The sequence below is a fragment of the Ips typographus genome, unplaced genomic scaffold, assembly GCF_016097725.1.
Source record: "Ips typographus isolate SLU unplaced genomic scaffold, UJ_Ityp_2.0 IpsContig35_part1, whole genome shotgun sequence".
In the NCBI taxonomy this organism is placed as follows: domain Eukaryota; kingdom Metazoa; phylum Arthropoda; class Insecta; order Coleoptera; family Curculionidae; genus Ips; species Ips typographus.
In genome coordinates this window covers 222,358-239,418 of record NW_028098574.1, presented here as the reverse complement: position 1 = coordinate 239,418, position 17,061 = coordinate 222,358, and the positions used below count along the sequence as shown (strand labels likewise).

Sequence of the window (17,061 nt, the reverse complement as noted above, 5' to 3'; positions counted from 1 at the left end):
TTGTCGTTACTTTCTCAATTTACAGGAGAGTATGTGATAAAAGGAGAACTTGGGGCCGAGGCTAATTCTTCATGCGACTTAGGAGACCTTGCCTTACCCCTGTCCGAATTCTTTCTAGATGAAGCTCTAAGTTTAGTAGAACTTGACGATGATAATTCGCAACAGGTATTGTTTTACCATTCCTGGTTAAAACTGGCCGGTTTGAAAAACGCATACTTGCATGATTATAGAAAAATGCCTCTGGGCTGTTAGCAAGTCTTGAGGCTCTAGAAGAAAGCAACAAGAAACCAGGAGAAGCTTCAGAAGCAAATGCTACTGGCAGCGATTTAGGGGACGAGTTTGATTTGTTTGCAGACATGATTCAAACACCCCAGTTTCACCACCCTCATCATAGGGCTTTTCAGGTAAGAAATAAAAAAAATTGCTGATTTTTGAATCATCGCTCAGTCAAAAGCACCGACGCATGAAATAAGATAAACACTCAACCATGACTACTTACCAAATAAATTAAGTAAGGAAAACTACCATTATCTCCAGTTTTTTTGAATTGGAATGTAATTTAAAAAATCTACCGAACCCTTAATAAATTCGTTAATCGTTTAGGATCAATTCGAACATTCATTGTATCTCTCAGATATTTCTATTATAAAATCTTCAATTATTTTAAAGACATGCCTTCGGAACTGTAATATTATGTGGAAAACAGAGAGTGAAAAATACGTTAATGTTCGCATATTCACATATATCATATTTACATTTTAATGAAGTATTCTATGACTGAAAGTAAATGAAAGTTTAGATAAAAGAAGTATGTTTAAAAACCCATTTTGTACTACGTAGTTAACAAACACATATTCAACCAAATGTATAAACAAATGTTGATTTAATTTGTTGAATTTTAGTTGCTAATATTTAATTATTTACTTTTAAAGAACTGGGGAATATAGAAGGGGGAACAGCCCTATTTAAACTTTAAAGAAACATTATACAAACTTATTTACTCTGGTTATAGATACAATTCATTTTCAGTTAAAATATTATTTTTATCCTTCGTCATGTTATTGAATAGATAAAACCACTATATAAGAACATCTTGGTATTTTTATAAGTTAAAAATCAACCTATTTTAAGTTTGTACATGAGATAAAACCTGCTGTAAGTTCGACGATCAGACCACCGTATCTAGAGATAATTTTAAAAGTTTTAAATAGGTACGTGGCTGTAATTATTCGTCTACACCAGTAAATCTGTAAGAAACTATCTCATTTAATAAATCATATCTTGAAAATAACCGCTACCACAAAGCGCTTTAGAAACGCATAGTAAAAATTTCAAAGTGTATTTTTATTATGACAAATGAACTGCGGAGTCTGAGGTAGTGTCTCCTTTTGTTACTTGTGGGTTCCTCTTGTCAAATTATCATTCGGCGAGGGTTTTAAAGCGCCATCATCAGTATATTCATCTTTTATGAAAGTCGCATTGTTAGGTACCTGTCCTAACTGTCAGTGCAGGTGTAAAATGGTAAAGGTTCACAAAAGAACTCCTAACCACATAGGGTTAATTTGTTAAAACAACAAGGGATTCAATGCTATGTTAATCCCGTTAATCGTCGTTCAAAAGTAGAAAGAAGACAATTTCCTTCTTGTTACTATTATAATAGGGTATAAATTAAACTTAAAAATTTTGAAATTTGAATCACACACATTTACATTTACAATATTTTCCTAATTTTCTTGACCAAGTTAATTGAAAGTTAACATTCTCACAAATCTAAACTTTAGTACATATCGTTAGAATATATTATGAATAATGAAAAAGTATAATCGAGGTCATACTTAGTCTTTAAACAGATCAGACGGATTTCGTATAAGATGGAACCCTCGTCACAAGAATTAAATTAGAAAATAATCGTTTTTCTATGTTTGATGTTGAGTTTTGAGGTGCATTTTAACAAAACCATCGTGACATTTAATTTATTAGGTGTTAATAGTTCTGATACGAAATGTCAAATTTATCGATAAACTTTACTGTAATGGGTTTGTAATACCTACAGTGTAATAATTCTTCACTAGCTTCGTGTAGGGTACCTCTAACTAACGATTCACATTGTAGTATTGGTACTATAATATCACAATAATATTGATTTTAAGGGAAACAAAGCACTTTGTGGGAAGCTGGGTGAACCCTGCTGGCAGTCGCTCTTATCTTTTTAACTGTCCAAGTGGTAGAGTGCACTTGAGTTGGGGTATTACTGAACAAAAATCAAGATGATTGGCATCCGGTCGGTATTTTATATAACTTATATAGGTAAAAAAATCGATTTTAGCAAAATTAATTACTATTTAAAAAATCTTTTCATCGGTGTGCGGATTTATCGGTATATCATGGCAATTTTTTCAAATAAGTTTTACGCCACTTTGTATAATGCCAGTCTGACACTTTCAGTAGATATTACAGAAAAAAAGTGTTCTCAAACGCAACTCAAAATAAAGTTGAGAGATTTGTTGGCTATGGCTAGTTTTGTTTATTTGTCAACCTTTAGTTTGATTAGACGTCAATTTTGTTGAATTAATATAAAAATGTTTCTCACACATCTCGAATCTCGTGAATTTAAAGCTCCGACATAATATGTTTAAAGAATTTTTTCTGTTTATTTTTGCAATTTTCATTGCAGCGATCCGTTATCGTTATGGAAGAATCTAAGAAACAAAATACTAAAAAATTTCATTTTCAGACGTTTAAAAAAACTAATTTTCTATATCTTAGCCATTTAGCTATAAATCCCCTTAATCGAAAGTCAGTCTAAAATTGTGTTTAATTCCTCGATCAAGTTTCGGAGCAAAAAGTAACGATTGCTATTTTCAGAGCCGCATGCCTCTCGTGCGCACTGTAAGCATGGAGCAGCGCTGGCAAGACCTGGCAAATTTATTGAGCCTCCCCAACCCCGGCGAGATCCACCCCTTCGGGGCTCACCACGCCCTCCCCAACTATCCCCACCCTCATGCTCACCCCTCTGCTTACGATACCAGGGGCGTCCTATTGCATAACGCTACGTTGCCTACACCTATGGGAGATTTAAATAGTACGATGCCTTATGGAAATTTAGGTTAGTTCTTATTTACTTTAATTTTATAAGGATTTATTGAAGTTGAATTTAGGTGGAACTATTGGAAATGCCGTAGCCACATCGATGAATCTTACGAACAGCAGTGAACCAATGGGCGAATCAAGCACGGCTCCGCATTACAAATTAGAGCCACCTTCCAATGACATGATGTATTATCAGGTAATTTATTTATTTTTAATTTAAGATTTGTATGTTTATGAATTGAAATCGACATTATCACTCCAAAGTTAGGATATATATATACAGGGTGTCCCGCGAGGTAAGGGACAAGGTTTCACTACATGTTCTTTAGGTGAATTCGAGTCGAAAATGTCTTATAAAAAAGGGTCCCCAAATGCTTCCTTGCCAAGATATGATTTTTTAAAATTTAATAGTGTTATTGTGCCGGAAACTACAATAATTCCGAAATAATAATTTTATTTAACACTGTGAAAAAACCTTTTTACAATAATTGTTCAAAGTGTCCACCTTCATATTGTAAGCATAGTTTAGCCTTTTTAATGATGTGGCTGATACCTTCCCCATTTTTTCCCAACACGGTGGTTATTTTAGGTCGTCAGCGATATTACTAAACTCTTCATATGTATCGAAAAGTAGTAGTCCAAATGCCCACAGTGGAGTAGTGAGTGTGAGAAAAAACAAAACTCAGAGTCGATCTCCATAAAATATTTATTAATTAAGTTGTTATCTGCCTAACATGTTTCGGGTGTATTCAGACACCCATCTTCAGAGGCTTAACTAGATCACTAGTCTGCTGGCTGTCATTCTACAAGGGGGGACAGCTGAACCCAGATGTACTTAAGTGTACTTCTTCATATGTGCTTATTTACTATACATCACTAAAATCAGAATAAAACGTACTATTTTTTGGGCTAAAAATCCAAACGAAACGTCGTGTGGCAAATTTGAATCCATCATCGAATAGTTGGGAAAAAGTGGCAATAAAAAAATGCTTTTAGTTTTGGGATATTTCTTCAAATAAGGTTAGAAATAAATAAAAACAAAAAATATAAATTTTCTAAAAACTGCATTTGGTTTAATTTTGGCTTTAAATTGCGCAACTTTGCCCCAATTTAAACTTTCTCGTATCTCTCGTAATCCCAATGGTGAGGGTCGAATTTAAATTACCCTGTATATATTTCAGTAAAATTATTAAAGTCAAACAAATTTGTCACAAAGGCAGACAGCATATTATTGTAATTTCCATTTTATCGGATATGTTAAGGAAGTCAAAACTTTGCACTAGTTAAATTCGAATTAACCTTTACTTCTGATTTGTTACGTGTACAAATAACTGGATCACAAAATCGCAAATAAAAAAAAATAACAAAATAAAGTATAATTGAGAAACTGATAGATAAGGATTAATATACAAAAGTGCTTGTTTTAATTCATTCCATTATTTTACTCAAACCCCTAGACCCTCTCGTGAAGACGATGAAATATATAGCTTTCTTCGTGATTATTCACGCTGAACTCTATCAAACAAATATGTAGAAGTATTTTTGTGAAATGGACCTTTTTGCCGTAATCAAAAACACCTGAATTATATCTTTTACAATTTGTCTTTCACTTACCAATTATGTAAATAAGTTATTTTAATATGGTTTCAGAATAACTCAGGATCGGAATTTGCTAACAACCAGACTGATGGTTTCTTATCTAATTTGCTTAATGACGAAGATTTGCAGCTGATGGACATGGCCATGAATGAAGGTAAGTCTAGCTATTTTTTCCAAATACTTAAAATAGTAAGTACATATATATTTTTTTAAATGTACTTATAAGTTTTATAACAAAGACAAACTGAGAGGCGAGAAAGTGTGAAACACAATGACGTGAAGTTTAACTGTCACAACTGGAAACCAAAATTTGATCTGTCAAATGTCAAAACTGTTGTTTAGCGAGTCACAACACTAGCCATCTACGATACGTCTTTAGTTGAGATTATCGTCTATTCCTTTCGAACAGTATCAGTGAAAAGGGCTTGAAAAGTACAAATAAACCCCGATAATATGGTGAACGGTTTTTTCCCACTTTTATTTTTAGTCTAGCTTTTTTCAATTTTAATTAGTGCTTCAATTGTATTAAATCTTTGACGACATATGGAAAAATTGAGTATTCATGTTAAGTTAACTTCTCAGAACCGCGTTACTTAAGTTTTTTAAACCAGAGAATACAGATATGACCCTGAATTTCTGGCACATAATATCGCTCGCTTGCCAAATATTCGGCAATTTGAAAAAATTTTATAAAAAAGTTTGGTCACTTTTATCCCTAGTTTAATCGGCCTTAACTGGAATTGATCGTAGGACGATGTATCCTGTAAAAACTCGAAATTAGGTCGCTATTTAACGTATGTTTTGTCAGCAGAGTCTAAATAATAGTCTTGAAATAGCCAAGTCATTGTTGAATGTAGATAAAAATAAAACGGCCGAGTCTATTTTGGTTTGATCCAGTCAAACAATTTAGTGCATTGTGTTCGTTTTTCTAACAGGTGGTGTCTATATGCGAAAATTTTGAATCGTCCTTAAATCATATTCGCCGTTTGCTCAATTGATTAGTATTTGTCTGCAAATATAATAGCAGTTAATAATTAGGGTGGACATAGCTTCCTGTGCATATAGTTAATGAAAACCTCGTCGCTAGCTGGTTATCTGCGTTGCTGGCATTGGGAAAAATGAGGGATACTAAAAAAGTGTCTGGCAATTTAAAAAAAATGTGTTACGTGAGCAGTGCTGGTGCTGGTTCCTGTTACTCTATGTTTAGTCTATTCGGTTGTAGATATGTTTTACCCATATGTTTTACTACTGTAAGTACGCCATAGTTTTATTCTGAAAACGACGACTTGTTCCCATATAATTTGGTATAATTCTGTTTATCTACAGCAATAAAACAGTTAACATCACTTAGAGTAACCGAGTTGTTACAATGTAACGGATCAATTCTCGAAAATTGATAACAGAGAGTATCAAGAAATAAGGACAACGGGTCAGATACGTTTTGATCAAAACGCAAAATATTCTGTGGCACTGATGTATCCCATTATAAGTTCTAGGAATGCAATGAGAATATTCAGTGTAGTAATATAAACTGCAGTTCATATCTGCTTAGAAAAGTTTTATAAATTTGTAGAATTTACGTTACGCATTTCATACCAAGTAACAATACTACTGATAAGCAAGATAAAGGCCCAAATGTTTTTTCTTTTTTATTCTATTTATACTCAAACTATTTAAAAATATTCTAACTAAATTTATTACTTCTTTTATTGCAAATTTGTTACCAATTTTTGTCATAAATCAATATGTAAAGTCAAAAACTGACAGTCATTTTTATCAATATTATTATTATAGTATCTCATACGATGAGTGTTATCAGTTATTAAGTCCAACGTTTTCTTAAGTACTTAAACATGGAAAATTTAGTCTGATTAGGTACCTATATTAAATGAAGCAATTGTAAGGTTTGGATCAATTGTAACTACTTATACAGACGGTTATTTTTTATTTCCGAAACGTCTTGTTTACTAAAACGCACGAAACTTATCTGAGCTACTGAAAATAGCTTAGTCATTGAAATTAAGAAAAATATATATGTTCGTGTGAGATAAACCATTATCCAGTACTGGTGCCTATCAGTGTTAACATTCAAATTAGTTGTTAGTTCGTGTCGCTGACGATCAGTAACGAATTTTTTCTCAGTTATTGCGGTTTTCAGAAAGTCACCTCGGCAACGTCGCTCGCTTGTGACACTTATCTTATTTTTGATAACAGATATTTTAATTTAACTTTATCATAGCACCGGTTTTTTATCTACGTAAATCTTCTTGGCAACTTTTGAAAATGAACGGAAATTCTACTTTGATAAGTTAAACGAGCATATAGTCGCGACCACTTCACTGTTTCTACTACGTCAAGTTTTCTGTTAAATTTTTGGTACTGGTAGAAAATCGAACGTTGTATCGTCAATTTTAGAAAATAGTGTATTTGCTTATACTTCTTCGGTTTTCTGTGAAAGTTATGCATCCACAAGGGTATAGAAGCAACGAATTGGAATTGTTCTCCCTCTGTTCTTTGTTCCTCTACTTCTTAAAAATCATGTGTTATTGTCGTTGTTGTTGTTGTGGTATTTGTTGTTGTGGATGTAAAATTTGAACTACATAAAATGCCAATGAATCTTTGCGTACGTGACCTCCCAAACAACAAATTTTTCTATACCGAAATACCTTCTGTGGAAACGGATCCTTACGTAGGTTTGTAGTTTTTGTCCCAATATTAAAGACATACTTATATAATCTATTCAGTTTCCAGTATTGACGTATTCAGTTATGCGATAAGACTATAAGGAACCAAAATTACGTCGGCGAATTTGATACTCGTTTGTGTTACACTACTAGAACATTTTTCAGTAATTGACTAAAAAATGTTTAAATATAGTACGATTTTTAGGACAAACTTACAATTCTGGTCGATAGTTTTTTAAGGATTTTTTTACTAACCTATTTAGAATACAACGGTATTGTCTCTTATTTGACGAATGCTTTCATTCATAATATTGTCAGAGTATTAATAATCAATTATTCTAAAAGTAACGTAGTGAGTACAAGCAAGTACAGTTGGTTGGCTCCATGTCTATTCTTTTAATAATAGTAAAATGAAAATCAATTTGAATTTTTAGAAAAACCAGGGGCAGGCTGATTTTGCAGTGACATATAGCACATGGTATGGTACGGTACCTGTTTTAATTAAACTATAGGGTTTTACAAAACGAGGACTTAAATATAGAAAATTATGATATATTGTTGTGTATTCTACAACATAACTTATCCTACATTAAACAACTGATGTGTAATTGTGTCGTACGTCTTTATTGATCGTTTTCTTGAAATATTCAACGGAAATTTAATGTTTTGAATTATGTATTTCAGGGATGTACACAATGCGCATGCTGGAAAGCAACAACACTGTGAGCAGTATGAACGCAACACCTGTAGGTACCAGCATTTCCCGCCATGATATGGAACGCACGGATACATCGAGTGACAGCGCTGTAAGTTCCATGGGTTCTGAAAGAGTACCTTCGCTTTCTGATGGAGAATGGTGCGACGCCGGTTCAGATTCTGGTCACACCACTACTGGGGAGCACTACCCCCAAGATTATCAAAACAAATACCGCCCGTTTGATTATAGTTACTCAAACTTATCTGAAACATCCCGTATGCCGCCTGTTGCCCAGAAAAAACACTTGATGTATGGAAAAAGATATCACGCTTCGGGTTTTACAGAGTACAGAGACCCTGAGTTTGGACATGTTCCTAGAGTGGACCATATTCAACACAATCACACGTACCATTTGCCCGCTGAAAATTCGGGTGCCATGCAACGACCGGTGTCTAGAGATAAGGGAAAATCGCGAAAGTCCGAAGAAGAACATTTGACTAGAGATGAAAAGAGGGCCAGGGCCTTAAACATTCCCATTTCCGTAGACGACATTATTAATTTACCCATGGACGAGTTCAATGAACGTTTGTCTAAGTACGACCTTAGCGAGGCTCAGCTCAGTTTGATTAGAGACATTAGAAGAAGGGGCAAGAACAAGGTCGCGGCACAGAACTGCCGAAAGCGAAAACTCGATCAGATTTTGAGTTTGGCCGACGAAGTGAAAGAAATGAGGGACAGGAAAATGTCGGTCATGAACGAACACAAATACTCTATGGTAGAACTGAAACGCATGAAAGACAAGTACCAGCAGCTCTACAGACACGTTTTTCAGGTAAGCGCATTTGCTAATGTTTGTTTAGACTTATTGGGTATTATTAATTACTATCATTATGTTAAGAATTGTTGTGCGTTTTACTTATCAGTAATTTATTTTTGTTATGCTGTTGTTCAGGTTCATTCAGGTGGGAAGGTTTCTATCAAAATTCAGTTCAAACACGGATAACATGCCCATACATTTTACAAACTCTTATTCATATCATATCACGTACATTTCAATTGGTTAAAAACAATATTTCTTTATTTTTTTCAGAATTTGCGTGATCCCGACGGCAACCAGTACTCGCCATACCAATACAGTCTCCAAACGGCAGCTGACGGTTCGATTTTAATGGTACCACGATCAAACGCCGCCATGAACACAACAGCAGAACGTAAAGAACCCCCGTCGCAGAATCAAAAAGACTAAATTATTTGTTTTTGTTTATAAATCTCGATCGTTCCAAAACTGAAGATGTTTTGTTTTAAGGTTCTCTCAAACTGACTCTCATTGAATCATTTTGCTCTTCAGGGGGCATCCAGTTTGAGAGAACCTGGATGCTGATGGAAAATTGGCATTTATTTTTTTTTGTAGCAGTTTTATGTTAAAAATGCAGAATAATATATTTTTATAAAAATAATTCAGGTGATGAAAAATGCCTTTTTCATAAGCATTGTAAATATTAGTTAAGAATATTTTGTGAATGGAGCGATGTGGCTGGCTCTAGTTCTAGGTGCAATAAAGCATGCTAGATTTTACTATTTTTCCACACAAAGTAGAACTATCTGTAACAAAATGCGACATTATAATGCCAGATTTATTTGTTTAGATAATGCTATAACAATTAAAGCTTAACGAGTTTCTACTCGTGGTTTGTACTATATTGATATGCCCGATTGAATCAATTTTTTTTGTTGACAAGTTTTGTTTTCTTTAAATGATATTTTACATTTTACTACTTTAGTATATTATTTACAGGATGAGTCACAGTTGAACTTTACTTGGCTAAAAAAATGTTAGAAACTAAATAATAGAACGGTTTTCTTTCATTATTGTTTTTGCTAGAAATAGTGTGCATTGCAAAAACGGACCGTTTCCGAAAATTAGAGTGTTTTTAATTATCTTTGTTCGGTTTATAAATTTATTGTTTATATAGCACACTAGGGTTATTTTGCGATGTCTTATTATATGATTTACGTATGTATGATAGCTTAACTGTGACTCACCCATGTGTGTAATATAGCGAGGCTGGTTTACTTTAAGCTAGGTAAATAATTTTCTTTGAAATATGTGTGTTGGAGAAAAAGTTCACTTAATCGTAACTAGCATATGTCTAAAAAAAGATTAGCCGTACTTGAGAGTGAATTAATGTTAATTTTTACTACAAAACCTATAGTTTAACTTTTTTAAGGAAAAGCCTAGTTTTTGTATATTATATAGAAATAAAGACGCAGTTACAGCCACGTCACTTAAAAAGCTTACATTGCGTGTAAAAACCTATAGCGCTGCTTTGTGACTGCGTCAAGTTTATTTGGAAAATATATGTCTATACTCTAGTTATTGGGATTGTTAGTTTACTAGGCAACGGTTTTTTTTTCTTTGAGGCAACCTGTATTATCGCTTAGTAATTGAGAGATATAATAATGCTTTTAGTGTCATAACTTTACTTAATATAGCCACCTTACATAGGTAACTGTCATAAAGTTTGTGCGTCTTTTTTCGGCATTATTCAGGTAACCGGTACTTCGGTACTCTCATAGTATTCAAAATGCGGTTTTAATTAATTGTGGGTTTAAATCTGCTGTGCCACTAGTGCGTCGATCTCCAAAAAATATATATAAATATATTATTATCTATATATTATTTTATTTAATCAATTTAGAAATTTGTTTGAACAAAATTAGTGAAGGATGTGCTTTGAGTAGGTTTATTTTCAATATTTTGTAAATAAAGGTCAAAATAAAATTTTAAAATGTATTATTCTTTCACTTATGGATCAAATCTTGTTTCAAGAGTTCCAACGGACACGTTCGGATTGCCCATCTCTATTGTGTAGTTTGCTATTTTAACTTCTTAAATTAGTCCAATTCTTATAAACTGTTTGTTTATTTTGACAAGTCTGATTGATAACCTAAAAACGTTCTTTCAAATTTAAGAATTGAGACTACTCTGTTAAAACAGTTGCCATAGAGGAGCAAAATAAGAATTAATGTTAATTGGATTCTTTAGAAGCCAACAATTATAGAGTACTTGACCATAAAGCCATAAATATAAAAATAAATAACAAACAACTAATAGTGATTTCTATGTGATCTGCAGGTCTTGACAGTTGTTTTCCTTCAGTTCAACACCACAAGCTGAACTCGTTTTAATCAACGCAATTCCTCAAAAATAACAAACACTGCTAACTAGCGTAGAAGTAATTTAAAACACATATGAAACTCTACGGTTCTACATAAACAAGCTGGTCAAAATAAGCACAACTCGATCTTGTCTCTTTTCAACTAACAAATACTATAATTTTTCGCTAATTCATTGGGCGATAAATGAATTCATGTAAACATTAAGTCAGTTACACACATAGATACAAATTTAATAAACACAGTACATTTTCTACATAAACTATGTCTACGTGCCAGCAAATGACGCATCGTTAATGAAAATTTCGCCTCTTATCATGCATAATATGTTTTTTTAAAGGAAATTTTTTTTACATTTTATCTGTACAATAGGAGGCTGCAGATGTGTATACGTCATTCATCTTCGATATGAACAATAATCAATTACTAGTTAATTTAGTTAGGTTTTTTCTACTTTTTTTGATTTAATAGGCATTGTTGAAAGTTAACCAAGCAGCTAATAACTTCTAAAACTCATCAGGTATTATTTTCTATAACAAGTTAAAAAAAAGAATGAACTCAACGAATTAAAAATATATTATACAACCAAGTTGAATAAAAAATAAAATACTTATATAATGGCGAATCCATGACGACCGACTTTCATCAATCAATAATTGTCTAAAGTCGTACGTAACAATATAGAGCCGAAAGGAGTAGTAAGTATCTACGCCAGATTTTTATAGTCTTTTTTAAGACTAATTCAAACTAGAGCATCATCAATCAAAAGTGAGGAAGCATACAAAGACTAAACTATATATTTTTCAATTTTCTCTTCTTCATCTACCTTTTTATCGATAAATTATTTTATTCCTACCTACTTTATTGTGTGACACTGACTGATAATGGTATCAGTTATTGATATATACTTAAACATTTAGAAAATATGTTTATTAAATTAATAAATAAATAAGATTTTTAGTGGTTTTAGTTTAGTTTATTTTTTGTAAAAAACTATACTATGAGCGACGCGGAAAATCTTTCACGCCGTGGAGATACAAGCATTCTCCCCTCTTACTCCAGCCGTATGGAAAGTGGATAAGATTAAATATAGCCATATTTTCAGAGATGGCTTGTCATTACATACCTTCTGGCGCTTAAAGTTAATAGTATTCCAGTTCCGCTGAAGTGATTACTTACTAGCCAGCGGTATTATTGATGCAAGTTCCTTTTAAAAAAAATTGTTTCAGCTTTTTGAAGTTGGTTAATTTGACTGGACTCGTTTTGTGATGCAGGTAATTAATTATAAAGTAATATATATATAGTTATTGCAAATAACATATAATATTGAAAAAGTATATAGGTATCTATCGAAGTTTAAATGTAGTTTTATATTGTTGTTCCTGTCTTTATAGTAATTTATATTTTTAACAAGAACCCCAACTTTGATAGGCACTGGGACACTGTCGCTTTAAACATTTTGGACAGTACTTACAAAAAGTTAAATATTGACACCTTGATTGTGTAAATTTGTGTACATTTTGAAAGTTTAGGTAACAACTTTTTTAAAATCAATAGGTAAAATTTGCTTCATTTGCAAGTATAGCGAAATTGAATGACCGCGAGAAAAGTATCAGAGAATTGCTTTTTAGTCTATTTTTAGTGCGTCTTGATTTATGCGAGTTTTTCTCCAGTTATATTGTATATATGTGGTTGTAAACTAACTAAAAAAAAATATTTAACACCCTATGGAATAGTATTGCACTAAAAATAGTTTATTGTACCTATACATATGTCGCGGAATGAAAGAGAACATCAGTGCTCTATAACCCGTGTAAAAGAGCGATTTATCAGTTTTCTACAACAACGTATCAAACATTTTTTTATGTATATAACGAATTATATAATTAACAAACAGATAAGCTAATTGCGCAACCTGTTTTGTGGGTGGAAACCATCAATAAAAATATACTGTTACAAATTTAATGCGCCATTGATGGAATAATTTGATAGTATAATTAAAAGATATGTCAAAAATATAGTAAATTTAAGATGACGTCATAGGCATATATATCCAGAAGAATTCACGAACTTAATTATTACCCATAGGCCATAGGTCAGAAACCAATGACAGTAGAAAAGTCAATCAATCACAGAATCTTAAACTTCAGTGTTGCACATTTTTCCATTTCTTTTTTTTAATTTAAAACCGGATAAGAAAGCTAATTATGGTAGTCCTAGTCATAAGTCATAATATTTGACCTACCCAGTAAGTGGTTCTACAGCAAAAATAAGAGTGTGTGACAAGTTCTTCCCCAATAATAACGAATCTACAGGGTGTCATGATGACCGGACAGCTGGACACTGAAATTTTCGGCAAAACATAAAACAATGTTGGACATAAATTTAATTTATTTAATATCATATATACCTCCTATAGTGAGAGTGGCCAAATATTTAGTCTCAGTTAAATTTTAATGTAAACAAATATTTCTTGCATTGGCATGGCAAGTCTGCAATATCAATGAATATAAATGCACTTGGTGCTTGCAAATTCCAACAACTGAAATTAACTAGAGTGTTTTGCCTGAAATGCTCCGCCTGCTTATCAACAGCTAACGAATTATATATGGAACACAAGCATATAATATCAACTTTCATCCATTTGTACAATCATCGAGTTAGGCTCTAAATTAATTGAACTTGAAATCAGTATCTAAAAGTGAATTATAAATGTCATATCATATAGAATGCTGTTGTAAGTTAACAAAACAAACATATATCTAAATAATCCTGGTCACTCGAACTGTATAATAATATTGATAATCATTAATTACAATATTGTAAGGTACATAGTATATTATTTTATCGATACCATGCACCTTAATAAATAAACTGAAGTGACGTACTGCCACTGTATACACAGTTAATAACGTCGTAAAATGCTTGCTGCTACGCTGCAGTAATAAGAGAGTATAATTAATTAGCAAACTTTGAAAGACATATCAACCAAAAACACTTATTTTTGTAAAGCCCAAACATTTCTTCAACATCAGACTTAACACAACTTAATACTATACCATACCATATCAATTCAACTGTACATTAAATGTCCTGCAAGAAAAACAGAATTAGAGAAATAATCTAATGAAGAATATGTATTTCAGATTCCCAAGGTTGAAATAAAATAAAATATCTATCTAATTTCACAGAAGAAAACAAGACATAGAGTTAATTATGGTGGTTGGTAATGACAGCAATAATAACGAGACGAATGAATTGGACGGGACTGTCCCGAACAACATTTTTGATTGGACGGAATTAATCCCGACCTTGATTATTTATGGATTCAGCTTCATCTTAGGGTTAACTGGAAATTGCTTGATTATATTTACAACTTTTCGATACCGGAGAATGCACAGCGTTACGAATGTGTTTTTGTCCAGTTTGGCTTCGTCGGATCTACTTTTGATTACATTTTGCATACCTGTAAAGGTGAGTATGCCCTTTTTAAAACTTCGTGTAACTTTTAATTGCATTAAAATTACCTTAAAGTAAATATACAAACTAATCAAAATCTATACACACTGACAAAATAAAAATATTTTCTTATGTTAAACATGTAATCTGGTAGCACATTTGAATTCTACTAACAAACATCAAGGTTTGGAAACTAAATCTTTTATAGTGAGCGATAATCGTGTAAAATGGTAAATGGTTTATGTATGTTTAACTAGTATTTTAATATCGTTTATAACCAAACCCAAACCACCAGTAAATCTGTTACTTTTGCTTAAATTATAAACACGGATAAAATGCCAACGTCCAACTGTTTAGTGATTATTTTGAAAATTCTTTTAATTTTAGGTGGCTAAACTATTTTCATATACCTGGACTATGGGGCTGTTTTTGTGTAAAAGCGTTCACTACATGCAGAACTTATCAACTATTTGCTCAGTGCTCACTTTGACTGCGATCAGCATCGAAAGGTAAAAGTTCGCCATTGTGTCTAAACAGAAATAAATTGATAAAAATTATAAGGAACGAATTGTTTCGCTCTTGCGAGTGTTAGCGAAAACGTTCGAATTCACATAAAGAACCAAATTTGCAAGTAAATCAAGATTATACATAGAAACAACAAAATATAGGCCTGTAGTTAAGTCAATAAGTAACAATCAAGCAGATAAAATCGAGGATATTCATACATTTATTCATCCTTTCTTAACTGGATATATAAATAAGATATTCCATTTCCAGGTACTATGCAATTGTGCACCCGGTCAAATCCAAATATATGTGTACCCTCAGTCAAGCCAAATCTGTGATATTAGTTATATGGGTAATTTCCATTCTACTTGCTATTCCAACGTTAGTATTATGGGTAAGTTTAACTGGTCTCTTTATTTTAGTTTAAAAGAAATTTGTTAAATTATTGTTGTTGTTTCAAATAAGCTAATTCATTCAAAGACAGAAACTTTGATTCAGAATTCTGAACAAAGCACCACAACGAGAGTAGGAAAAATATTATATATTCTATTTTACGTAGGTACGTATTTTTTTAGCATTTAACAAAAGTCGGACTTCACGGGGATTATGCCTGGTGCGTTAGAAACCAATCAAATGATGCCTTATGGAAATTCCATGAACTGTATATGTTGATCGTAATTCTCGTGATACCATTTAGCATAATGACATATTCGTACACTTTCATATGTTGCGAAGTATGGAAAGTTATGGAACAACGACGAATTATGTGCAATGATCGCTTGTAAGTCAGTGCAAAATGGACTTAATCAGCCGGTACATAGTTCCTGGAAAAGAAAAAAGTGGCTTTTATTTTAGTTTAAGTCAAAACCCGTCTAACAGAATCACTGATGAAACTGACGAATTGAAGCCCACTGGAACTAAAAAGATGAGGTCAGAAGTGAAAAATTACAGAGATGACAATTCGATGGTTAAACAAGTTGTTTACATGTTGGTTACAGTAGTAGTACTGTTTGCTATTTGCTGGACTCCTATATTGATTGATAATATTTTAACCGCATATAACGTACTTAGTCAAGAGAGAACGGGATTTTTAAAGTATATGTTGAGTACTTTTCATTTGTTGTCGTACTTTAATAGGTAAGTTTCTGATTAGAACTCCGGCAAAGTAAAAATACAATGTTTCAGCTGTATTAATCCGATCATATACGGATTCATGTCAAAGACATTTCGAGACAGCTTTAAAGTTGCATTGTGTTGTTTGCAAGACAAAGCTTTCATCCACCGTTCTGGCAGCAACTACAGTATGAGGTTCATATCTAGGAATGGATCTCAAACGAAAACCACTGCAGATGTGGCAAGAAGGCAAGATTCTACCTTCATAACTTAAGATAACTTTTGTTTCTATGTTGTTGCTAGATAATATGTATTTACGTTGTATAAGCATATAGTAAGACAATCAGAGTGTGCTTTGAATTCACTTTTTTTTACTTTTAAACTCCTCTACTTTAAATATTTTATTTTGTATAGAAGAACAAAAAAATTCCACCATTTAAAGACCTATCAAACTTTATATTCTATCATATATACTCATTTCACATGCTTATCTGATATGGCACATCAGAGCATCAAAAAACAAAATGCCTACAATAATACATACGAGAAGCATGTTATAACGTGAGGTTAACACTTTATTTTGTTTCACTATGTTGTTCGATAAATCTATCTATCTATCAATTATTGATCATTCACCTAATTGTCGGCTTAGCCACTGAACCTTCATGTGCAATATCGCGCGTTTTTAAACCAGAAACAAAACATTTCCTGAAGAAAAATAAGCACAATTGTCTC

General features: G+C 32.6%; 2 protein-coding genes and 1 long non-coding RNA gene across 7 annotated transcripts in view; 2 read left to right on the top strand and 1 right to left on the bottom strand.

Annotated features, from left to right (window-relative positions):
• Window positions 1-10,864, top strand: part of LOC145739762 (segmentation protein cap'n'collar-like) — a 38,033-nt gene extending 27,169 nt beyond the window's left edge. For all 5 annotated transcript variants that reach the window (XM_081995114.1, XM_081995115.1, XM_081995117.1 and 2 more), the window contains 7 exons: window positions 26-165; window positions 231-404; window positions 2,866-3,106; window positions 3,159-3,286; window positions 4,741-4,843; window positions 8,058-8,902; window positions 9,161-10,864. In XM_081995114.1, coding sequence (XP_081851240.1) covers window positions 26-165; window positions 231-404; window positions 2,866-3,106; window positions 3,159-3,286; window positions 4,741-4,843; window positions 8,058-8,902; window positions 9,161-9,316 — 1,787 coding nt within the window. In that variant the 3' untranslated portion in view covers window positions 9,317-10,864. The remainder of the gene's footprint in view (window positions 1-25; window positions 166-230; window positions 405-2,865; window positions 3,107-3,158; window positions 3,287-4,740; window positions 4,844-8,057; window positions 8,903-9,160) is intronic.
• Window positions 10,865-12,381: 1,517 nt separating this feature from the next.
• LOC145739766 (QRFP-like peptide receptor) lies at window positions 12,382-16,686 on the top strand. The gene is made up of 7 exons (XM_081995125.1): window positions 12,382-12,521; window positions 14,439-14,721; window positions 15,094-15,215; window positions 15,484-15,607; window positions 15,789-15,994; window positions 16,069-16,350; window positions 16,399-16,686. Exons 2-7 carry the CDS (start codon window positions 14,464-14,466, stop codon window positions 16,598-16,600), a joined length of 1,194 nt encoding a protein of 397 aa, XP_081851251.1. The 5' UTR covers window positions 12,382-12,521; window positions 14,439-14,463; the 3' UTR covers window positions 16,601-16,686.
• LOC145739769 (uncharacterized) lies at window positions 13,621-15,106 on the bottom strand. The gene is made up of 2 exons (XR_014181204.1): window positions 14,775-15,106; window positions 13,621-14,713 (listed from the first exon to the last, which is right to left on the bottom strand). It is a non-coding gene; the product is annotated as an uncharacterized LOC145739769 (long non-coding RNA).
• Window positions 16,687-17,061: the final 375 nt, after the last annotated feature.